Here is a 25,029-nt window from a genome sequence, read left to right on the forward strand (position 1 = left end):
GTGATGAGTGAATGGGGATGATGACTTTCTGTGCTCTGCTGGCTGTACACTTTTTAGATTCATGCTTAGCACAGTGTCCAGCAGGACCCCCAGGTCCCTTTTCACAAAGCAACAACCCAGCCAGTCAGTCCTAAGCCTGTAACATTGCAGGGAATCCATCCATCCCAGATACAGGGATGCATTTGTCTTTTCCTGTTCAAACTCATGCTCTTTATGAAAGATCTTCAAGTTTAAATTAGTCTTGGGAATAACTGGGGAAGTACATAAGTTTTGCAGAAGCCAAAGTGGTTCATATCTTTGCCCAGAGAGTTGTTCAATTCTAGCATTTGACAATAAAAATTGTATAGAAACCAAGAGAAAAAAATTGCAGAACCCCAAAATACCTCATAGCAACTTGCCAACCTTATAAAATCAAATTCAAACCAAACCAGAAAGAGAAAAATTGTCCTGGTTTAGTAAAACTAGAATTAGAGCTAAAATTCGTGAACTGGCAAACACTGGCTTTGGAAGGTGGAACCCAGCAGAACTGGCTCCCCAAAACAGAGAGCACAGGATATTTGCCAGTACAACATGGGAAATAACTGCTTGAGATCACAGTGGGAAAAAAAAAAAGCAAACAAAAAAAAGCAGGAAGAGGACTTGGAAGCTAAAGTAATGGATAGAAAGCACTAGTGAGAAAACAAAGCAGGACTTGAGAAACTAGCAAAATGAAAAGGTTGTGTTTGATGGAGAATGCAACCAAAAATCTTGGTTTATTTTTACAGGAGATAAAATAAATTTTAATTATTAAAACAAGAAGCAATCCAAATTGCAATTGTAGATGTAAGGGTAAAAGAAACACAAGTAAAACTGCTATTCTGCCTATTTACTGACAACATATTATAAGGAAGAAGTAAGACCACTACATCCTGCCTTCTCATCCAAGATATTCAAAAACATCAAAGAGAAAAGGAAGCAAAGAAGAAAATATTGCACAAAATCACACAGAAAAAATTGAAGAGGGCTGTTGATGGCTTCAGATCATAGCAGCCCATTAGAAACTTAGAGAAGCAGCCTTGTTAACTCTATCTCAGATAAAAGAAGACAAAAGCAGTTTCAGGAATGAGACCATAACAAGTACAATTGTGAAGAAGGTCTGCAAGACTATGGCAGTGACAACAGGCTTTTGTAGAGGAGCTACTGCCCTAATGAAAGGTCAGTTATGGTCACTGGGAAAGCTTTCATTGGCTTCAATGGACACAGGGGTCATGCCCTAAGAAAGCAATTTTGTGGACTAAAATTCTGAGCCCAGTGAAGTAAATAGCAAAAAATTCCATTCTGTTCAAAATTTCTACCAAGAGATTTATGTTAGTTATGCCTTGAATCCTTTCTGAATTAATAAACCAACATTCATATTCTGGCTGCATTTATAGCAACAGAGTAATACATGACATGATAACATAAGCTATAGAAACATAACTTTTTCCAAACAATGGCAATTGTTTCTCTTCTGTTTCATTCAAACTTTGAATGATCATGCTTTTTCACAAATCTACCAGCCAATTTTTTGGTGTTACAATTCTACCTTATTAAGCTCTTTCCTGTTTAAAAGTGTTTCATGGTTTCAGGAGTTTGGGAATCTTCTTATTTGTTCATCTTCACAATGGTTGTAGAACAAATTGCTGGTAGAATCATTGCATAAATCAAGTCTCTCTCACAGAGATCATAATTAAAATGTTCTCTAGTCTAACAGCCTGTGCACATCCAGTATCATGACCCAGCTGTTGGCTCAGCTAGCACACAGAAACTGGCTAAGCTGCAACAACTTTTGTTTCAATCCAAACCCTCAAAAATTACAGGTCTGGCTGTACCCTGGCACAGATACAGTCTCTAATCCTAGTTCTGTAACAGAGCTCTTCATTCAGTTGCAAGCCATGAAAAAGCTGTAATTGAATGTTTTGTGTTTCATAGTATGCATATAGAACTAACACCCTAGAAAGACCCCTCATGGCCCAGTTCTACTTTGCCACTTGTAAGAATAGGAAAGGTGATAGGACCCTCTCTATTTACTCACCACTGCATAAAAGCATTGCAGGACTGAACTGTGTGTCAAGCATAGGGCAGTTCAAACACTTCCACCAAGCCATGAGTCCCTGCATGAGTAGAGTTGCCCTTGTTCTTATGACATCAGTGACAAAAATCCCTGATCTTAAAGCTAGCAGGATACATTTGATGTCAAATCAACACCAGAAATCAAGCAGATCAACAAAATTACTGTTGTATCAGGTCTTAGCACTCTCTATAGAATGCAGCAAGGGCAATTGCTGCTCTCAGGAGTTCAATGCTGTGCATGTGTGCTTCCCTGTTTTTTGACACTGATATCATTCAGAAGTCTGTAACAGCCTTTTTAAGAAGTTCATTTCATGCTAAGAATGAGTGGATGTCATATGTGTAGGAGTGTGCATCTTCTATTTAGTTGTAAAAAATTAATGGTCTTCATTGAACACCAAGTACTTGATGTTACTGTTCAATGAAGGTCATTAAGAAAGCAGCAAGGAAGGAAGTCAAGACCTCTGAAGGTAACCAGGAATATACTTTTGGGCAAATATATGATAACATGCCATCATTTCAAAATTAATATATTGTTTGCAAGAACACTGTCACAAGTACATACCAATTGGTATTGGTATATAATATGTGCTTTTTCATTTTGAAATCCTAATTGAGGTCTGAATTCAGAAGCCTGGCTCTGACAAGAAAGATACTGTTGTCGTCAGCTATTGCTTAGAAAATATCATCCTCTTTCTTCAGGATTTGATTTACAGCTATAAGAAATACAATTCCTCAGGAACAGTGAGCCAGGGCAGTTCATTTCCCATAAAGCAAAGGTCTCTGATGAGTATGTTTGGTAGCACTCCCTCTCATCTACTTTATCTGGTTTCCAGTGGTTAGAATAATCCAGTCTTTCTGAAAATAAACTATTCCACATTCACCTTCTCATGGCTCCCCTATTTTTCAAGGAATATTACCCCCTCAGTCTGTTTTTAAATCAGTTATATATTCATGATTTCTTTTATGTATGTTCAGTAGAAAAAATCTATTGCTCTACAAAATATTGCTTAGTGGTTTAGCCTACCAGCTGTAGTTGAACTAACCCTTTTAACTTATGCACATCAGTTATAATTTTTTATTCTCTTAATAACCTCAAACACATGAAAAACAAATAGAATGAGTTGATAATTTCTAACAGTAAAATACTTCACATATTTTGCTATCATGCTGTGGAATAACTCTGCAATGTCAAGTAGCTCACAATTAGTAAAACTGTAGGGGGATAAAAAGAAGTGTTTTGATCCTGAGGAATTTTTATCCTAATCAGATCGAAATTTCAATGCTCTTGTAGTGCTTAATATCTTCAATAACCAAAAAAATCAAACTGATTCCAAGTCAGGTTTTACATTCCAGGACTGAAATAAAATGCTAAAATATACAAATGAATCTCATGTTTGTACAAGTTTATTATCATCGCTGGAAAGCAAGATTGATTCTAAATTAGGCTGATAGAATGTCAGGGGTTTAGTTATTTCTTAAACTAAGCCCAACTGGCACCCTGATGACAGCCTAGTGTATGCTGTTTTCAAAGTATTGCAGAGTGCTTGTCTGACTACCTGCACAACCTTTCTCTGTGTCCATAGTATAGGCCTGCAAACATTTCTGTGTTGGACACTGGCACACTTTAGTCCTTTTGGCTGGAGCTGGTGAAGATACAGCAAGATGAGGGAACAGGAGATAAGAAACTGGAAGAAATGAAAGCATGTAAAGAAAATATTTTTTATTTTCATGCAAGGCAAAAAGGATCATGGACTTTGGTTTTAGCACATGCCTGATGTTTGGTTTTCAGTCCTAACGAATCTTAAGGTTACTACCCAAGAGTGTGTATTGTCATGTCTTTTAGCCATGCTTTGAAATCCTGAAAATGTTGTGTTTGCTCCTGCAAATTCTTCTTTGGGTTACATGAGATATTGGTCTGTCTAGCCTTATTTCTTTGTCTGGGGTTTTGAACAAAGCCCAGGTACTTTAGAAGGGGAAAAACAGTCTGCAGTATGCAGTTATGTGTGCCTTGTACCCTTGTTTTATACACTATTAACTCATGGCTGGCTCGTTTCTTGACAGGTGATGCTTACATTTTCGTGTGTGGAGAACAGTTGTTACTTTTGTAATATTTGGTGGTTTAATTATCCATTAACCATAAAAATACTAAGAAATCATTTTTTAACCCAAATAAATTTCCAATGTTTGTGATATTTTGTGCCTCAGTTTTTCAAATGCAAATTTTTTTCTATTGGACAAATGTTTTCTCTATGTAAAATAGATAATCCTTATCAGGAGAATCCAATCTTTGGGATAGTAAACAAACCAGAAAACTCTACAAAGATAAATCTTCAGGCTATTTAAATCATTAGCTACTAAACCTAGTTGCAGAATTTTGCCTTCTGTAGCTTAGCAATATACAGTTATTCTGCAAGATGCCACAGATATTGTTTGCATCAATAACCCCTTAACTTAATTCCTGATGCTATTTCATCTTCAAATTAAATCTAATACAATACTGACTTAGTACATTTCCATTTTGGTTTGTAGGCTTTCAATTGTGTCTTCCCTAGCGCACAGTTAGTTGAAATTTGCACCCAAAATCTCCTATTTTGACCTTAGAAGTGTACCTAATACCAGCTGTATAAATACATGCTGCATTAGGGGGTTATAAAGTGAAGGTTGTGCTCTGACTTCTGCTGGTAACCTCTGTGTTTTCCAGATTCTCTGTTAATAATTTTCTTTTTAAAGTTTTTTTGTGCTCAAAATTTCCAACCCCAAAAAGAATTTAGATTTTGATATTATTCTTGTAATAAATTGCAGAAGCATATGTTAAATTGCAAAAAGGACAAAAGTACTTCAGTCACATACCTTTCTACCTTCACTGTTGAGGGTCTCTCCAAGATTACCAAGATCAGAAGTTTCCATCACCTTGTTGTCTAAATCCGTGTTGCCCCACTGAAAATCCAGGAATGGATTAAGGATTTTGTTTGTAGTTTACTAGGCTGTCAAATACCCCATCCTAAAATGTCACTCTGAAGGTATGATGGAGTTGTTGCAGAATTTTCCAGGGTCTTAGAAACCATTTAGTGCTGTGGGCTATTTCTCTTCTTTCTCTTTTTCAAAGGTCTGGACTGCTGACCTTGTTTGTCTAAGGGAGACAGTTTTCAAGGCTGTAAGGATAGGAAAACAGTATCAGTAAACTTTGTAGCACATATCAAATGTGTGGCAGTAGGTCTTACTAACACTCTTTTGAAAGAACCTGCATTAGTCACCTGAGGCTTTGCCATCCATGTGCCATGTGGTGGGTCCATGTTGGCTTTAATGCCTGATAACATATAGAGTGAGTGGGCTGGTACAGAACTTTGCTTCAGTCCTTTGGGAATATCCTTCAAAACACCTGAAGTCTTTTAACTCAATGTCCATAGGTTGCTAAGTATTGTTTCTGAGATCACAAGGTGCGTAATTATACCAAAGTTCTTTTATTTTTATTTTTATTTTACAAAGTTGTGTTAGGGTTTGTTTTTTTTTGGTGTTTTTTTTTTTTGTTTTGCTTTTGGTTTTTGGTTTTTTTTTTTATTAGAACTAAACTATCTTTTTAAGGTCTGTGGACAAAGTTGGAAATCTTTGGGGTTTTTTTACTTTTCACAAGTCATCTGGTATAAAGGGACAGTATGTTTCAAAAACGTCTGCTGTCAGATGTGAGATGGTGATGCATCTGTGTGGTGGTTAGAGGGAGTTTGAACATTCAGCTGTGCCATGCCACCATGACAGTGTGCTCTGGGTGCCTTTCCTCTAGAGATCAGCCTGAGGAAATCACTCATTTCACTCAGCCCAAGCACCCAAACAGGGACTCTTATTCCAGAAATGAAAGCATGTTTAAAGGGATCCTGTCCCTTGAAACAGACCATCTTTAACCTAGGTAATTCAAAGATAAAATTAATGTTGCTGCCAATCTGCTTCCATGAATCTTCAGTCTATTTTCCTACTCTGGGGAGATGTAGTTATGTATAGTCCACAGATACATTTGGCATGGAAAGGGTTACATTCTAAAATCATTAATCTTACATAGGTTGTCATGTGATGGACATTAATGTTAGTGGAGAGATGGAGGACAGATTTCAGTTTCTTGAGCAAGCAAGGCCAAATTTCTCCTCTGATGTTGAGTTTTAGTAGCTTAGGGCAAAATTTGGATCTGGGATTTCATTTTCCCCTACAGTTTGAACAGAGAGTTCATTAATGATAATGGAAGTTCTGTCTGAAGTTGGTGTTCAAAGCAGGCTTGGGTTTCTAAACGACCATTTCAATATTAACAGAAGAAAATCACTTTATGGCAGGATTGAAGTCATGGGGAGAGAGACAAATCATGAGGGGGAAAAAAGTTAAGAAAGAGAGAAGAAAGCCTAGAGAATCCTAGGTAGAAAAATCTGCTGCTCATTTCTCAATCCAGTCTGTCATAAAATAAACTTATATCGTTTACTTACATCAATTTTATCTATAGAAACCACAGAACAGTATTCTAATATGCATGCCATAAGCTTCCATTGAATACTGCCTCTAGCAATACATTGCATTCCATTTGATCAATACCTACATAACATTTTGAAATAAACACTTTACCTAGTCTTTTTAATATTCATGGTTATGCATAATTATAAAGTTGCCATTTCAAACATTGGGCCATGGGAAAATAGTATGGTATAAAAGTCACAAAAAGAAGGGGGGGAGAAAAGTGCCTCTGTTGTTCAAGTAGGGGATGATGATTTCCATAGAGCTGGGAAACACTAATTTTTGTGTCTTTGCTTGGTTTTAATAAATTTACACTGCTACTGTGAACTGATGTCATGTGAATTGATAACATAGAATGGATTTTTAACAAAACATCTTTCTGGTCCTAATCTGAGATAATTTTCACGTGCAGCATGCAAGGCCTTCCTCACTGTATTTGGCAAGTTACAAACTTTGATCCTAATATGAATTCACATTTTTTAACAGTTTGACTCAAACCACTTTTAACATTTGCTTTTCTGCAAAGAGGCAAGAAAAGTATTGCTTAGTTTTCAAACATTCTTAAGGTTTCAAATTTTTCTAAATGCTTGATTAAGGCTCTTTATTTTTTTTCTGCAAGGTTGTTGATACTTAATTTTGCCTAATTTATCACGTATTTATGTGTGGAACATCCCTACACTGGAAGATTAAACAGTATTTCAGATTGCAAAGTAAGCAATGAATCGATTGCCATACTTAGCATTTTTAGAGTGACTGTAGATGCTTAAAAGAATACCCTGGTGAATGAAGAAGTTAGGTGGGAGTTTGAGTATCAGTGAGGTACAGTTTTCATTCATGAATCTGATCTGCTGCTTCCTGCTTATGGTAGGAAAAGATGAATTTATGTTTATAAACCTGCAGCTATTACTCTGATATTCATATCACGGTGGTAGCCAGGTCTCAGTCAGTGGTATTGACAGGATAGATTGCTTTCTACCCTATGCTAAAAAAGATGTTCTCTGCCCAGCACTCAGGGCTTTCTACTGTCATATGCTGTGGATAAAAGGCAGCTTTCTGAAGCCTCACAGAACCAGCATTTTCTTAAAGCAGTTCTCATCATTGGAGTTCTCTTTAGAAGAACTCTGTTGAGATGCCCTAAGTCAGACAGGGCTGGTGAGGAGCTGTGTGCCATGAAGAGGTAGAGCAGCATTGCCCACAGGGACTCTCGTGATGGGAAGCTGGCATTCTTTGGCAAGCAATCTGCTCTGAAGGCCTTGCTTTTGGCCCACCAGGCAGACAATGTGTTCACACACTGTCCAGGCCTTAGTCCCCTCCTCCTGACTCCAACCCATGCAGTAGATCCAAACCAGAGCTGTGTGTGGAGAGTTACATAGCTGACATATGATTCCTCACCACATGTCTACAGGTCTCCTATCATCTATCTCCTAATTCTCTACCAAGCATCACTTAACATCGCTAAATATTTTTCATTGCTAAAATCCAATTTGTGGATACCCAGTATTTTAAACATCTAGCTCACTAATTGCAAAATCTATAGGAAAGTCCTTACAACATCAAAGACTCACTTGATCCTCAGAGCTATTATAACTGGACAACTGTCTCTGTTACAGGCAAATAAGGCACTTAGTGCACTCTTTCTGGCTGTGATGCTATTTTTCCTGTGGGTTTTGAAAATGACCTTCCTGTAAGCATCAAGGACTGTAACTTTTCAGATAAAGAAACTTGTTCTTGTTTTAAGTCTATGCCAGGTTCATTCCCCTATAGCCCACAGTTTTCAAAAGCAGAAGAAAAAGTAATCCAGAATTAAAAAAATAAAAACCCTTCTGTTTCCAGAACGAAGTTACCCTGTCAGCTTGCCTTGGGCCTTAGGTGGAGAAGTGGAGATTAAAGAGTCAGTATTCCTTTTCATGTTTCGTCTGCCAGTTTTGTGAATGTCGAAAGAGTACTCGTGGCTGCAGCTAAGTATCCGACTGTAGTATTAAGTACGGCAATTTCATCCTCGTGCAGTAAATTAAAAATATTCTTATAAGTTTACCATGAGAGGAGTTCAGTATCAATACCATCCAGTCATTGATAAAGGTATTTCAAGGAGAAGGGTGAATAGCACAGCAGATGTAACCTCAATATTTTCACCAATTATAAAGAGCCTCTTTGTGAAGCTGTGTGAATATGTAAGATGATCTCATCATTTCCTATTTACTCAATACTTACCTGAATACGCAATATAGTGTAGCTTTTAAATGCATATGCACACGAGTAAAATGTCCTTTTGTAAGAGACTTTGCTAAAAGACTGCTTTTGATACACAATTTCTTCATCTCCTCTTCAAACTGAATTAAGCTACTTCCTTCTTTTAAAACACAACTCACTATTTAGAAGCTTTGGCTTTGATTTCTCAGAACAGCCTTACAGGAAGAAACTATGTTCTTTTTCTATTTGTAACCATATTTCTGAAGACAAACTTGTACTGATTTATTTTAATTTTCTAACAGAAATAGGTTCCTGCAAAGAACACTGACTGTTTCTTCTTTTTCCCCCTCCTTCATTCCACCGCTACAAGAATATTGCTGTGCACAAAGCTACCAAGGAAAACTGAAATCCCTCTGTTGGGAGCTGTGTACACAGCAATATATTCATACTTTGAGAAATAAGTGAGGGTTTTTTTATTTCTTAGCATGACATACTGTGTGCTTCTTGCATGCCAACGACTGAATTCAAATTGAGGAACTAGGTAACATTTCAGCAAATTTTAATCAGGTTTACCATCCACCATTTTAGGGAATATATCTGTGCAGCTGACATAAAGGTCACCAGTTTTAAAACATTAACCCTGAGTTAGTCCTTTTGATTAAAGGGTTTGTGTATATGTCTCTGTGTGTGTGTGTGTGTGTGTGTGTGTGTGTGTGTGTGTGTGTAATTATACAACCTGGTCATGCTAAATCCCATCTCATGAGCCAGCCCACCAATTTGGTCACAAGTCTCACCTTGTCTGCCACCCTGGGTACTCCATGTATAACACAAATAAAAATATAAAATGATTTGCACTGCTCAGTGAGTGAGGGATTTGCCTGAAAACAAAACATCCTGAAGATTCAGGATGTAATCTACATGGCATTACATTTACATTCAGTTTATGCTAAACTGAAATGCATGGTCTGTTGCTAGTTAGAAAACATATCTTCACAATCAGAGCTTAGAGTGGAGTGATTCTTTGCTTTCATTTCTTCTCAAAATCAGTAACTTTATTAATGGACTCTCCGTACCTGCAAACTGGAGATTTTTAAAATGAAACTGGGCTTTAGTCAGTAAAACTAGTTAATAATAAGCTGGATAAATTTCCTTCCCTGTTGCCTCCCTCTAACTGCTTTTTTTTTTTTTTTGCCTCAAAATTCTCATCTAATTTCTAAATTGCAGGTTGGCAATGCCAGCAGTTTAAAAATACTGTAAATTAGAAAACAATTCAAATTTTTTTCATTATCATTTTCTTTCATCACATTTAGAAATTTCTTTTCAGGGTATACTGGGAATTTTCAGAACTGAGTTGGGGGAGCCTAGTGCACTCTCACAGGAGGTAACAACCAGATTTAGCAGCACAGTGCAGCTTGCCTGCCAAAGAATATCTTTATAGAGAGAATTTTTATATTGAATCATGGGACTTCCTTTAGAGCATGGGCCACAAATGTCTTATATGAAATGTGCTTTAGACAGACGCAGCAAGGAAAATTCTGTGTATCTGGTAATATATCTAAGCTGGCCAAAAATAGAGTGGGAATTTGCAGGTAGATGAACTTCACACAAAGTTCATTTTTAATACAGTATTTCAGACATTCTTTGGATTTATTCTTTGTACTTGGGATGCTGAACTCTGAGTGTAGATGGTTTGTATATAGCTCTGATGCACAGAATTCTCATTCTTGAGAAAGCAAGCATCTTTTCCTCTTTTCCATAGCTCTGAAATGAATGCTCTGTTCAGTCCATTACACAGACTTTTCCAGTGGTACAACAACCGATGTGTAAGTTACTGAAGGATGAAGGAATTGTCTAGGATGCCCAAAAGAGCTGGAGAATCTGGGACCTTATGATTATCACTATGACTAACTGCAGTGTGCCCTTCAGCCACTGGCCAGTGACTCACCTGGTACTTTGATTTTCAAATGTGTGTGTGAACAGATGTCCTTTGGCATCTGTGTAGCATGGTGAACTCCTTAGATAAAAACAGTTCCAAGGAAGACCCTGGTGTATTTAGCAGGTACAAGTGCAGATAGATTTTACTAGTTCCTGCACTCAGCTGTGGATATTCATGTTTCCAGAAGAGAGACAGTATCACTCCACGCTTGTGTGCACATCAGTTTTACACTCAGCTGTAAGCAGAGTATTTTGAATGTCCTGTTTTACTGAAATGGAAATGCTTACCATAATCAAAACTTACAGCAATGCTTTTCTTCCCTTATTCTTCATAACTGATAAAGTTGGGCTAATTTATGTGAGATTGTTTTCTAAAGTGGCTTACAACATTGGTTTGACAGAAATGCTGGGTAGTCAGTTGTTCAAGTTTTATCTTTATTCTGCTGTATAATGAGGTTTTGAAGACAATGAATTATCATAGTGGAATATTTTGAGCTTGAAATACAAAAGTAAAAATTTAGGGAAATATTGATGTTTGCTAGGAACAAAGTTAGTTCACTACAGGCTGCTGAAAAACAACAAGACCCAGATACAAATATTTGTTTATATTAGAGCTGAACATAACTTGCACTTCACATTCACTTTCCATGGCATTCTTTTACATGCATTTTTTTCTCTGGTAGTTGAAAAATTGCAGTGGGATTGGGGGATACCTCCAAGGTAAGGAAACATCACTGTTTGTATGACTGCCTTTGTAAACACCTTTTTCTGTAGATATCTGGTGCACACAGATTTAGATACAGATACATTCACATGTATAATTGGGGGTATAGACACTTGGTTAACTTGAAAGCTCCAAAGTGTCATTTGTCACATTTATGTTAGAAACTTTAACTGCCTTAAATACTTATCCTTTTCCAAAGTGACTTTTTTCTTTTCTCGCTACAAAAAAATTTAAAAAAAAAAGAAAGAAAAGAAAAGAAAAAAAAAAGGAAAAGGAAAAAAAGAGAAAAAAGAAAATGTACTTCATGAAACTATTGTATATGAAGCACTTATTAGCCGTAATTAAATGGACAATATGAATTTACTACGTCTTTAGGACTCTGGCTTGTTCTGGTTTAGAGCAAGATGATTAATGCAAATACATATTACTTGAGATAACCATTTAGCAGCTAATTTAGCCAAATTTATTACAGCAGTTAGAGGTTTTTCATTTTAGCAGACGGAGACAAGGACATGACAAAAGCCGGCGGTGACTGTGAAGGCACACTGCCCTCTAGCGCACGAAGCTCTGCGGGAATGGGGAGGAAGGCAGGGAGGGAAAGGGCTCCAGCGACAGCCGAGCCTGGATTTTGTGTAGTTTACGGGTTTTATAAAACTGTTCTGCTGCCTTCCACCGAAGGATTTGCCTTTCATTCCCTCCTCCTGACACGCAAGAATCAGATACAAAACAAATCCGTTTCAAGTTGGCAATATTTTGGCTGAAGTATTACTTTAAACATCTGTATTTTTAAGCTGTCTTTCTGTGTGCATCTAACAGCACCGTTTCACATTACTGACTGCTTTTACTTCTTTCTGTTTCCTAGCATATTTCAAGCACTGCAGAGAGCTCTCCCTCTTTGGCTCTAACCAAGCCATTCTGTGCCTCCCCTAGGCCTCTTTCTCAGCCTGTTGGTGGATTTACTTTGCTCTGGTAGAAAGTAAATTCTCCAAAGACTTTTCCCCCACTGACCAGTGGAGATTTGGTTCATCTGAGAACTGTAAATTCTGTTTGACAAGATCAAAGAAACAGATGTATAAGTTCAGTGGTTGATATCGCCTGCAATGAGGAGAAATGATCAAAGCAGCAGGGGTAGAGTATCTTCCCAAACCTTTCAAATATCCAGAATCTCAAAGAGGTCTACCTAGAAGCTATGAATAAATCACATATAAATTTGCCTCTTTTTTTAGCTTTTTTTTTTTTTTACAGTTTGACATTGAGTGCATTGGAAATGTCCACACAGCAATAAGTGTTCTGAGAACCATAGAGATTTATAGGTGGTTTTTTTTTTGCTTTTCTTCTTCCACTGGAGTTTCCAAAAGTAGATTAAAACTATACTTGAAAACTTGTAAAATACTAGTTATACTGAACTTCACATCCTGTTTATCATCTCACTGGCATTAAATCCAAAAGAAGCCAAGTATCTTCTGCTTATACTTGGGTCACGTTGTACAATGAAGGTCATTTTAGCACAATTCTAACATGTACTCTATCTTGCTTGTGTTTTGTTTGTATTTTCCTGTCAGTGCTGAACAAGGGGCAGTGTGTAACCAAGTATTACCGCTGGATGCAGAAGAACGGAGGGTATATCTGGATACAATCTAGCGCAACCATAGCTGTCAACGCCAAGAACGCAAGTGAGAAGAATATCATTTGGGTCAATTACCTCCTTAGGTAGGTCTCCCAGTCACTTCTCTCCCTTCAGCTGCTGTCTCTGCTGCTTGTCTCTGTCAGTGAGAGGTCTAGGAAAAAGACAACAGCCTACTAGAGAAAGTTAAGAAGAACTTTTCATATAGTCTTCATCAAAAGCCGTGCCATTTTGTTATAGTTACTGAGGCATCTGTCGTATCTCTGCACATGAGAATATTCTTGAATTGTTATGCTGCCTCAGTCTTGAAATAAACCCTCCACTGTTTTATTGCATGCCCTGAAATCTACTCAATGTGAGCTCAAAGATAAAAATTATCCACACCAACTTTCAGTAGCTGTGTTATAAAATCTGGTGTGAAGTGTTTGGCACTGTTTTATTTGGATATTAAAAATGCAGGGAAGCAATCTGCTGGTATGGCAAAAAAAATGTTATCTCTGAAAGGCATTTGCCAGTTCACTCCAGAGAGAGGAACTTTCTCAGGACAAAAAAGGCTCAAACTACTTCGCTGTTCCTGTAAGCATCAGATATTATTCACACTGAAAAATGCAACATAAGATTTAAAAATAAAAGTACTATAAACTACTATTTTAAGCTATTAGATCTATTTTAAATATAAATAGTAGTAATGGCTTGAATGAAAGGCTGTTCCCTGAGAAATTCTGTTTTACCAAATTATCTTTAAAGGACTGATTTCAGAGCTCAAGGGAAAGCCAACAGTCACTGAGACTGTGAATTATAAACCTGACCTTTCTCATCTGAAAATACCTTTCAACACATTCTGTTTTGTGAAAATGTTCAATAAGATTGGGAGATTTTCTGTTTCATTCCAAAGCAGAACAAACAAACAAGTAAAATTTGAAACCTTGAGATTGTCATGAAATGCAATTGTCATTTTCTGGCCTGTTCTCCTTTTAAGTTGCTTGTCATGGTTTGTTACATTCCCTTTGATGCCATGAGAGTTCAAAGTGATGTCTAGGGGTTAGACTGTGACTTATTATGCCAAGCCCAGCAAGCCCTGAAGAGACTGTGCCTGCCTAAACTTGCATGTTGAAATGCTTTTGATTCCCCTTTTGGGGAAGAGAAGGGAAGCAACCCCTGGCAGGAGAGCATTGAAGGGGTACTGAGGGAAACCTTGCACAGCAGTGGAGTTTTCACTGGGACTTGCAATTTTATGGCCTGATATGATTTACCACAGACTTTTCTGAATATATCCTTATCCTGCTACTTTTTTGTTCTTGCAAGTGTGAGGCAGAATGCAGCATTTCAAGAGGTCACCTTAAGGCTGACAATTCTGAACTGGAAGTACAGATTCACTGCCCCAGTCCTTAACAGGGCTGCAGAATGCCCAGAAATGTTCTCTTATTTCCTGCTCCAGCTGTAAAAGTCAGGCTTAAGAATTATGAACAGCTGCCTCTGTCCCCCTTGCTGCTTTCCAGACAATAGGTGAACCTAGTCCACAAACATCCCACAAAATAATTTTCTCTACAAGCAGAATATACCTAACCAAAAAAAAAGAAAAAAAAGAAAACCAAAAAAACCACCAAACAACAACAACAACAACAAAAAAAAAATTAAAAAAAAAAATTATGTGTGGTCTTTCCCAGCTCTCCTCCCAGAACCTGATTTTTCTAGTGTATTCCATTCACTGGTCTTTATTAGAGAAATATTAACATCTTCACTGAAATTGTATTTTTGATTTAGTTTTCTCCTTGTACTGGAATTCACAAAAGATCCAAATGTCCAAATAATATTTTAATAACAGATTAAGGCATAATTAGGTCTACTCTTAGCAGGAGTACTGGTCTGTATACATTTCCATGCATTAGAAAGTATGATTCAGCTGTCTGTAAAAGGATAGACTAATTATAGTGACAGGGAGGATTAATGCTGTTCTTGTTCTAGCAACTTGTTATTCACAGTGTGAAAGCCCTCAAACATCTTTTGCTTGGAGGGGGCAAATTTGGGGACTGCCCTGGGATGCAACAGAATAAAGTCACTTTGTCAGGACAAAGCCATGAAGATGATAATTGTACCACGGCATCTCAAAGTGAACTGTGTGAACTCTGAGTTTTCACAGTGCACTCTGAGAGGCTGGATGTGAGCACACTGCCATTGTGAAAGTGTGTCAGGCACCCCCAGTGCTGCCTCATATTGTTCTGTGCAGGAAGGTGGATTTTCCACTTTATCAGAACTGAATTTGAACTGCATGGAAATGCTCACCCGTTCGAAAATTATTAAAGACTTTGTTATTTTTAATATTCTCTACCACTTATGTTTAGCTATGTCTGTTCCCCTGCATTTGCATGCATTTAAGAAAGGAACACATTTTAAAAAGGTACAAACCAAGCAAAAGCAGAGTGCTGTAGGGGTTTTCTTCCAGCTCTCTGGCAGTGCAGCTTTTTTAGATTGCAGTCATGTTCCTTGCTAACAAGTCACAGGTGAGCACCACATGAGCAGATGAAGATATGATTATAATGGGTGTGTTGACAGTTCTTTATCCCTAACATATGCATCTTAACATGCACATGTGCATCTGTTACATAGTTAGAGAGGTTGTTTTTGGTTTCTTGCTGATGTGGATGTATGTGTGCTGTGTTTAAAAATATGTAACCTATTTTATCTCATTTTTGGCCAGATTCTTTGGAGCTCTAACTTCTTTAGCCCTAGCTGAGCACCTTCTTAATAACTTCATGTATGATATGCTTGATTAAAACATGGAAAACTGGAATGTTGAGAAAAACAGGTATTGAAAGGACTCTGGCAAGGTTGATAGAGAACATTTTTTCAGAGATAACTCTAATAGACATTGCCAGTGGGAGAGAAACAGATTGGAAGAGTTAAAACACTCTCTCTGTCCTCCCAAGCACTGTAATGGGATCAAAATCGAGATATTTTGTTGTTGGATGATTACATAGTGTAGCTTTACTGCTAGATATCACACAAGCCATGATGTCCCACTTCAGCAAGGATGCTTTGATAGCTCTAAAACTTCACTAGAATCAAACAAGGTTTAGTACCTGGTCAATAAAAGTATTTGACTGCAGTATTAAAATAAACCTTCACAAAATTCCTGCTGTGAAGCTCTGAAGCCAAAAATATGTTTCTGTGTTTACTCTGCTATTCTTCCTGTTCTTTGTTCCTGAACTTTGATATGAAAAGAGGAAAAAATCATGAAACTGCAAATCATCCAATTGTGTTTATATTTGCTGTATCCTCTTCAGTAACCCAGAATACAAGGACACTCCAATGGATATTGCACAACTTCCTCACCTGCCAGAGAAAACCTCAGAATCCTCAGAGACCTCTGACTCTGAATCAGACTCAAAGGACAACTCAGGTAACACACATGTGCTGTGCCTTTACACCATGAGAGGTTCATCTCATGAAAGCCACACGGTCAGCTTTTCAGTTGCTTTTCCTTCTCAAGTATTGTTCCATTAAAACAGAAAGAAAATCATGTAAATTGAATTGAAAAACACTAGCAAAATCTTTTAATGAGCTTAACATTTCCATTTGCTGAGAATCTCTCTTCACTTTCTTCATGCATTCTTGCCTACATAGCACCAAACTAAATATTTGATTTCCCAGCTGTGCTTAAGGTGTTGTGCCTTGTGCAAGGGATTGCAACTGTTGGATAAAATTCAAGTTCTTCTCTTTCCAAAGTAGGCAGACATTCTACAGAGAGGTGTCCACCGTCAATCTTTATGACTCCTTTCCCTGAATAAATACATTGTTGAGGAGTCTCACTAGGGGGCAGTAAAGATTGAAAAAATTTAGAGTTTTATTGGGTTAAAAGTTATATTTAATTAAAATGTGTGGGTTCAAGAACTTGTTTCTAAGCTCTTTATGTCTGGGACTTCAGCTGTTTTTTAAAAGCTGAGTGTGCTTCTCAAGTTCTATGTGTAAATTAGTCCTACAGATGGTCCAGTGCACAGATGGTTCACACATTCCCTGTTAGTTTTAACAGTGGTTACCTAGGCATAGGTGCAAATCATCTGGCCTTGAAAGAAGTGTGTTTTTCTGTAGCCCAAGAAGTAAAAAAGTTACTCAGCTGTTCTATGTAGGATGGCTGGATAGATAGATAGATAGATAGATAGATAGATAGATAGATAGATAGATAGATAGATAGATAGATAGATAGAAAGACAGACAATTTTTCTCTCATGTCTATGATAACTACCAAAAACACTCTAGAGAAAATGGATCACTGTGATATAAATCAAGCAAAAGCAAGAAGAGGATGAGGATATGATATGAGTAATTATATTATGTAATATTTATTACATGGATGTTCTCTTTCATCTTTTGCTTTTATTTGTTCTCCTTTGACAGCTTGGTTTAAGTCAGTGTGCTGGCTTGCTAACCACTGTCATTGGGAATTTCTTCATCCATTCCCAGTGCTTCCTTTATGCTGCCTTGTTCCTAAATAGCCAAATAACACATATGTGGAGAAAAGTTTGCATTTCCCACATGCCCTAGAAGTTTCTCCAGGTGAGCACGTGAGAAATACATGTACGTTCATGACTTCTGAAGCTGATGCAGAGTAAGACAGCATTCCAAAGGTGCACAGATATTTACATCTCTGAAGGAGACGTCTGGGAGTCTTGAAAAGCAGAAGACACAGGGGCCTGTTTACTACAAAGGAATTAAATAGAAATGCCAAAGGACCTGAATTTGGAATAGTATTTTAGATGAAACAAGTTCAGTTCAAGTTGTGATGTAATCCCAGGCAAATATTTTGTAGCTTTAAACCACCTCACTCTAAGACCACTCCTCCCCAGCTAGAAACCATGGCCTTAAAAGAAAGCATCTTCAAAAAAAGGAAGAAAAAATGTAGGAAAAATTCAGTCCTAGGTGGAACAAAAAGCTGGATGAGACCTGGGGGTTTGCAGCCTCTACTTTTTTCCTACAGGTTTTATTTTTCAAAAGGAAGGGTCTCTCTGCTGCTGCTCACACAAAAGTCCCACTAAGTGACTTCCAAAGTTCAGTGTCCTGAATGCTCAGGCAGCTTTCCTGTCAAACCTACCTTCAGCACTTCTGGGAAATAGTTTGGTATTGACTTGGCTCCAGAACTAACCAGTATCTTTAGAGGCAAACCAATCCTTCCCCTCTCCACCTAAAGCAAGGATGTTGAAAAGGGTAGCACTTGGCTCTGATGAGTGAAAAACGTCTTTTATTAGGCAACAAAAGATTTCTGGCTGGTCTGTAAAGGACAGGGTTTCCTGAAACCTTTTTTGACCCTTTCAAACATAGTGTGATAATGGAGCATATTCAGTCTCAAAGCTGCTTTGGCTCTCCAAGTCCAGTGGGCTACAGTGTTTATCTCACCCGTATTAGAATTATAATTAAATGAATTCAGGCAAGAAGAGTGACAGCTTCTCAGGGCTGTAGCTGTGCTATTTTCAATGGTATTTAGATTATTTGGATCAACCAAGAAACTAATTCATTGGTTGATTATTTTTTCTGTATTTTTTTATACTTGTTTTCCTTCAATATAAGACCGTCTAGCAACACAGCAAAATTGTTTTAACAATAAACTGGTTTATTCATTCATTTAAACTGGCTTATTCATTCATTCAGATTTATACACAAGTTGCTTCCCCTCTCACAGGGGAGAAAATCAGTAGTAATTCCACTGCAGCCAGAGATGCTATGCCACTTCAAAAGTGGCAATGGTCAGAGGAAAATGAGATGAGAGTACTAGAATCTTCTTTAGTAAATAGTTCTATATGTGGATGCCTGCCCACTGCAGGAGAGCATGGATGTGAAAGAACAATCAGCAGAACATTATGGTGATAATGGGATTGTTCACTGACTCCTCTTTGGTTGGCACAGCTACAATGCCATGGTGCTCACAGCTGTCATCATGATTCTTGTCCAGTGAACAGATGAAAAGACCTCCTCAGTTGAGGTGCAGCCACATGGGATAGGCTTCTAGTGCATTAGTCCTGAGTCAGACACATTCATGGTGATTAAAACTCTCCCAACACAACACTGAAAAAAAAACCCCATGCAGCTCTAAAGAAGAGAACACCTTTTGCCAAAAAAAAAAAAAAAAAAAAAAAAAAAAGGTTAAAGCAAATCCAATCGGTAGGTAGAAATCTGGACTTGGATTATAATGTTATGTTCCTATTGCTAACGCTTTGTTTCACTTTCATTTTGCTCCAGAGGACAATGAGAACTCAAAGTCAGATGAGAAAGGAAACCAGTCAGAAAACAGTGAAGACCCTGAATCCGACAGGAAAAAGTCAGGAAATCAGTCAGATAATGAAATGAACTGTAACGAGGATGGGAACAGCTCCAGCAACCAGGACAGCAGGGACAGTGATGACAGCTTTGAAAACTCAGACTTCGAGAATCAGAAGGCCCCTGAGGACAGTTTTGGCACTCTTGGCTCTATGCAGATCAAGGTGGAGCGCTATGTTGAGAGTGAGTCAGACCTGCGATTGCAGAACTGTGAATCACTGACCTCTGACAGTGCCAAGGACTCAGACAGTGCAGGTGAAGTAAATGCCCAGTCTTCCAGCAAACATCAGAAGAGGAAGAAGAGGAGAAAAAAGCAAAAGGGAGGCAGCATGACCCGGAGAAGGCTGTCAAGCACCTCAAGTCCAAACGGACTTGACTCAGCTTTGGTGGACCAGCCCCAGCTGCTCTCGTCACCAAACAGTGCCTCAGTGCTCAAAATTAAAACAGAAATCTCAGAACCTATCAATTTTGATAATGATAGCAGTATTTGGAATTACCCACCCAACAGGGAAATCTCAAGGAATGAATCACCCTACAGTATGACCAAGCCCCCCAGCTCCGAGCACTTCCCTTCCCCCCAAGCCAGCAGTAGTTTACATGTCTCCATTCCAGACTCTGTTCTCACCCCCCCAGGGACTGAAAATACTGCCAGCCGTAAAACTCAGTTCAGCACCTCATCCAACTCGGCCTTGGCTCCAGTGTCCTCTGACCCTTTGTCACCTCCGCTTTCAGCATCTCCAAGGGACAAACATCCAGGAGGTCCCACAGCGTCCAACTCTTTGTTGTACACTGGGGATCTGGAAGCCCTTCAGAGGTTACAAGCAGGCAATGTGGTGCTTCCTTTGGTTCACAGGGTAACAGGAACCCTTGCTGCGACCAGCACTGCTGCTCAGAGGGTCTACACCACTGGCACTATTCGGTATGCTCCAGCTGAAGTTACTTTAGCCATGCAGGGCAACCTCCTCCCCAACACCCACGCTGTTAACTTTGTTGATGTTAACAGCCCCAGCTTTGGGCTGGATCCTAAAACGCCGATGGAAATGCTCTACCACCATGTTCACCGACTCAACATGTCGGGACCCTTTGGAAGTGCTGTGAGCGGGGCCAGCCTGACCCAAATGCCTGCAGGGAATGTGTTCACAACTGCCGAAGGACTTTTTTCCACTCTTCCATTTCCTGTGTACAGCAATGGCATTCACACTACACAGACTCTGGAACGGAAAGAGGATTGAAATATGACCACATACTGTGTTCAGTGTTATACTCTGAGGCATAGACTATGTTTTAATTTAGACCTTTAATTCTAGCACTTTGAATTTGAGCAGGTCAGCTTATTATCTCAATATGATGGTCCCCATTTCATTCCCTTTCTCTTTAACTTGACTTATTCTTTAATGTAAAGATATTTTTTTATTTTTGCCTTCAGAGAGTCGAAGTACCAGTTGCCTGCCATTTTGTCTTCTTCTAAGATGTGTGTTTTTTCCTTTGCATCTTTATTAAGATGCCTTTAATATGTGTATGCCTCTGCCATAGAATACTCAGTGTTGTGGTAAAGAGATTTTAAAGTGACAACCATTGGTTTTACTTCAAAATGATCTTGATATGATCAAGATTAAAAGAGACAAGCATAAACAATGTGCCCTGTTTGACTAAGTCAAATGAAAAGGGGGTTTTGTTCCTAATTCCTTTAAAATAGGGGATAGTATTTTAGAATTTTATGCAGAGTTTAATTCTCTTTTTATGGTTAAGATTTTCTTACTTGCACATAAAATAATTTGGGTTCTTAAAAAGTTAATTTCTGGCCTGTGACTAGAATGTTAAAAAGTCGGACTAAATGTTAATTACAGAAACTTTAACTTAATTTCTAAAACCATGGTGCTATCATTTATTAATCTGTAATGTCTTCATACAATATGCAGCTTGTGGGCTGGATTTTTGGAAAGAATGTGTTCCGTACTGGTTTATAGTGGGGTGCTGCAGTCTCCTTGGTTAGTTAAGACAAAAGCCCTCATTAACATTTGCTGCAGGACTTAAAATTTGTTACCTCCAAACTAACAAGCATAGCCTCACATCAAATTTAAATGGGTCAGGAAGCCTTTTTCAAAAAGAGCTTAAAAACAAAAAACTCAATTTAATTGACGCGAGGAGCAGTTTCTTAGGTGCATATTGTTTTGCTTTATTTTTTTCTCAGTGTAACTGAGGCTAATTTTACAACATCAAATAACACTCCAGAGTAAAAAAAAAAAAAAAATCCAGAAGAACTATTTAACATGTTTTATTTTGTTTTTCATTTAATATTATAGAGGGAAGGTTGTAAATTTCTTTTTGTTCTTTGATTTGGGTATATTTTTTTTGTTTTCTTTTTTCCTTATTGCTAGTGTTGAAACCAATATGTTTTAAAACTAAAGGATGGGTTAATAAGCTTGAAATAGATAACTACAACTGAAAACTGCACATTAAGTAAAAGAAAAGAAATCTCCTATTTTGTCTTTGTTGCCAGAAATCACAGTGTAGTGTCAAACACTCCAAATGACTGTCAAATATAAATTCTTCTTCCACTCCATCTTTGGCAGCTGTTTGTTAAGGCATCTAATAACAGATGTGAGAACTGTAATGTGTACAATGTGTAAGTGTCCTTGGCTGTCAGTCCCATTGCAGTTTCAATGTGTGTTACTATATGCAGTATATACTAAGCTAATGTAGTTGTTTTGTCCTTTGTCTTCTCTGTGCTTTATCTCTAGTCCGGAGTGGTAAAGTCCCATTCCTGCAGTCCTAGTGAACCAGTGATTCTTGGGGGTTAGTGGTTTTTGTGTGGTGGCCTTCCTCTGTAATGTCACCTTATGCTGCTTCCACTGTCTGTATACCTTTTAATTTCTGCTGTTGCTTTGCTGTTGTGTATTCTCAAACCTCTCTCTCCCCCTTCCTTTCTCCCCTCCTCCTCCACACGTTTCCCGTCTCTCTCGCTCTCTCGTTCTCTCTTCTTCACTCTCAGAGATAAAAGACTCTTAACTAGCTCAAGGTTAATGGAGCCATTTTTCCCACAGAGGAATTCTGGGTATGACTTACTCTTCCAGTGTACCCCACAATGCACTACAGAGTAATGCTCAGATATATTAAGCAAATTGACGCCATATAGCCTCAGTTGTTAACATTCCCAGAGTCCTTGTGCTCGAACTGTAAGCAGAGGGTGCATTTCTTTGGTTTTCTCCTAGGTAGGCTGGCAGAGCAATACGTAGAGCAATTACCAGTGAGATAGGAAATTCTTTCAAAGGTCAACTGGCATTGTTTAAAAAGGAAACCGAGCTCAGAATTGTCATATATATTCGCTTACGTGTGCAATGCTAATGTATTAACTCAACTGTCCTTCGAATTTTTGATCACTCACTGCGTTGAGTCAATTTCTGCAGAAGCTTTGAATTTGAGAGGCAGGTCCAAGCCACAGAGGAGTGATAGCAAAAAAGGAATTGGAAGCGGGAAATTTAATTAATGAGCCTTTAAAGGTTCCATGGGAAAGATTTATGTAGGTCTGAAAAAGGCGAGAAAGCTGATTGGGAAATTCAAAGTTTAATTTTGGAAGCTCTGCTCTAGCTATGGAACAATCAAAGGACTGCACCTATCAGCTACAAGAAACAGCTAGACAGCTGTTGTTGTTTTGGGTTTTTTTTATAAATGTTTCTGTGTTGTGTCAAAATGATTTCTGGTGATTTAAACTAACAGATAATCACAGCTGCTGTCTAAATCCATAGTGTTTAAAATTACAAAATGAAAAAAAAACTTCATTACCTGTGAAGACTGTGTCTGTGTTTTTAACTATTTCTTGTACAAATATATGAAATCTTTTATGAGGAGACTGGTGCCAAGTAGCTGAATAATGGGGAAAGGGATTCTGTTCGTATAAATCTTAGCAGTGTTACCAACTCTACAATATAAAAAAATTAAAATGTTAAAAAGTGACAGCTATGGTACATTTATTTTGTGTTAAGCTAACCGAATCTAACTTCTTGAGTGCCTGGCTTATTTGAAACATTTTTTTCATTGATCATTGATAATGCTGCAAATCAGAAATGTACATACTTCATTTACAACAGGGTTCTTTTTATACTTTTGTAGATTCTCATACATGTCATACATGGTTGTCTTTATGTAACTTAATTTTTTTTCATCCCGCAGGTGCCATTTTCATAATAAACTTCTCTTGGATTTGTTACTATCTGGCATCATTTCTTTTACATATAACCATCCTGACTAATGAATGCTGGTAGTATTTGTTTGAGCAGGTATTTTTAAATCATTTTGTAAAAAAAATAATAATAAAATAAAATAACTAAAATACAAGAAAAAAAAACAAAAATGAAAGAGGAAAAAGCAAGATTTTATTAACACTTGTGAAATGAAGAAAGGAAGCTGTCAAGATGTAGGTTAAGAATGCTAATCCAAATACTACAACAAACTTGCCACCATTCTAAATTCTCAGCTACCCCAACTCATTGTCATATTGAGCATTTTTATGCACATTATCAAAGCTGAATAATGAGCCTGCAACATTAACCACTATAGAAAGTGTGCATTTTTTCCTTGATTAATGCACACTGGAACAGGTCAGCTTTTGTACATTAATCATTTAAAATGCACTTTATATTTTCATTTTTGTACTCTACAATGTTACAGTGAAACTCTTCAGTCACATTATATCCTACCTAGGCTGCTGATTCTTTAAATGTGTACTTTCTTTCCCCAGAGTGGCGACCTGTAAGTAGCTGGTGTCGTGCTGCTAGACATTCTGCCTTCCCAACTGAGGACAGGAACATTTGCCAGTGCAGAACTGACAAGGCAAAAAGCCTTGGTCCCACAAATGAAAGGGGGGAAAAAGTCAAATACACTTTTGGTTACACAGAAACCCACACACAGTGGCTGGCCTTAAAAAGGGAACAAATTCTGGATAAAAAAAGGCCCAGGTCTAGTGGTTTTTGTCTCTGCAGTAAAAAGCAGGGAGAGGCTAAGGCACAGCAGATGCCTCCCCAGGTACCCATTGCTGTGTGCCAACCCTGTGGCTGCTGCTGCTTGTGCAGAGGATGGGCTGGGGGTGGGACAGGAGGGGAGTGGAAGCCTTCTCACCCACTGCAGTTCTGCATTCATTGCCTTTCTTTACAGTGCCTCTCCCACCACTGACAAATATTTCCAAACTCCGTATTTTATTTTGTTATGCCTAATCCCTTCTGTATGTCCACTTAGAAATTAATGATGCTGGGCTCATAATTCTGGGTCAAATTCTGCTTGCTTTATAAATGCTGAGTAAAACTGTCTATTCACAGTTTGCAGCACAACTCCTTACTGTGAAACATACACTCAGCTGAAGTAAGAGCATGTGAATCTGGCTTGCTGGGTGATTAAAATAAAAGTGGGCACAATTATAGCTCAGTGAGCCAGCCCAGTACCTTAATAGATTGAAGTCTGGCTCTTTCAGCTTCCAAGCAGTTCAGGATGCCCACTTCCCAGGCTCCAGGCATTGAGTTTGATACAACTCCAAGTTGCAGGGGGTAGAGAGAAGCAGAGGTTAGCAGTGCTGCTTTCAGCTCTGCTTGCATGTTCCAGTTGGCAATGCATCTTGTTTATGAGGTAGCTAAGGGTGCCAGTGCCAACTGAGAGGAAAACAGAATTTAAATGCAGA

General features: G+C 38.2%; 1 protein-coding gene across 2 annotated transcripts in view; it reads left to right on the forward strand.

Moving 5' to 3' along the window:
• Positions 1-23,536, forward strand: part of NPAS3 (neuronal PAS domain protein 3) — a 591,794-nt gene extending 568,258 nt beyond the window's left edge. For both annotated transcript variants that reach the window (XM_030240757.2, XM_030240756.2), the window contains 3 exons: positions 12,991-13,138; positions 16,337-16,452; positions 19,284-23,536. In XM_030240757.2, the coding sequence (XP_030096617.1) occupies positions 12,991-13,138; positions 16,337-16,452; positions 19,284-20,593 (1,574 nt within the window). In that variant the 3' untranslated portion in view covers positions 20,594-23,536. The remainder of the gene's footprint in view (positions 1-12,990; positions 13,139-16,336; positions 16,453-19,283) is intronic.
• Positions 23,537-25,029: the final 1,493 nt, after the last annotated feature.

Source organism: Serinus canaria, chromosome 5, assembly GCF_022539315.1.
Source record: "Serinus canaria isolate serCan28SL12 chromosome 5, serCan2020, whole genome shotgun sequence".
NCBI classification, from domain to species: Eukaryota; Metazoa; Chordata; class Aves; order Passeriformes; family Fringillidae; genus Serinus; species Serinus canaria.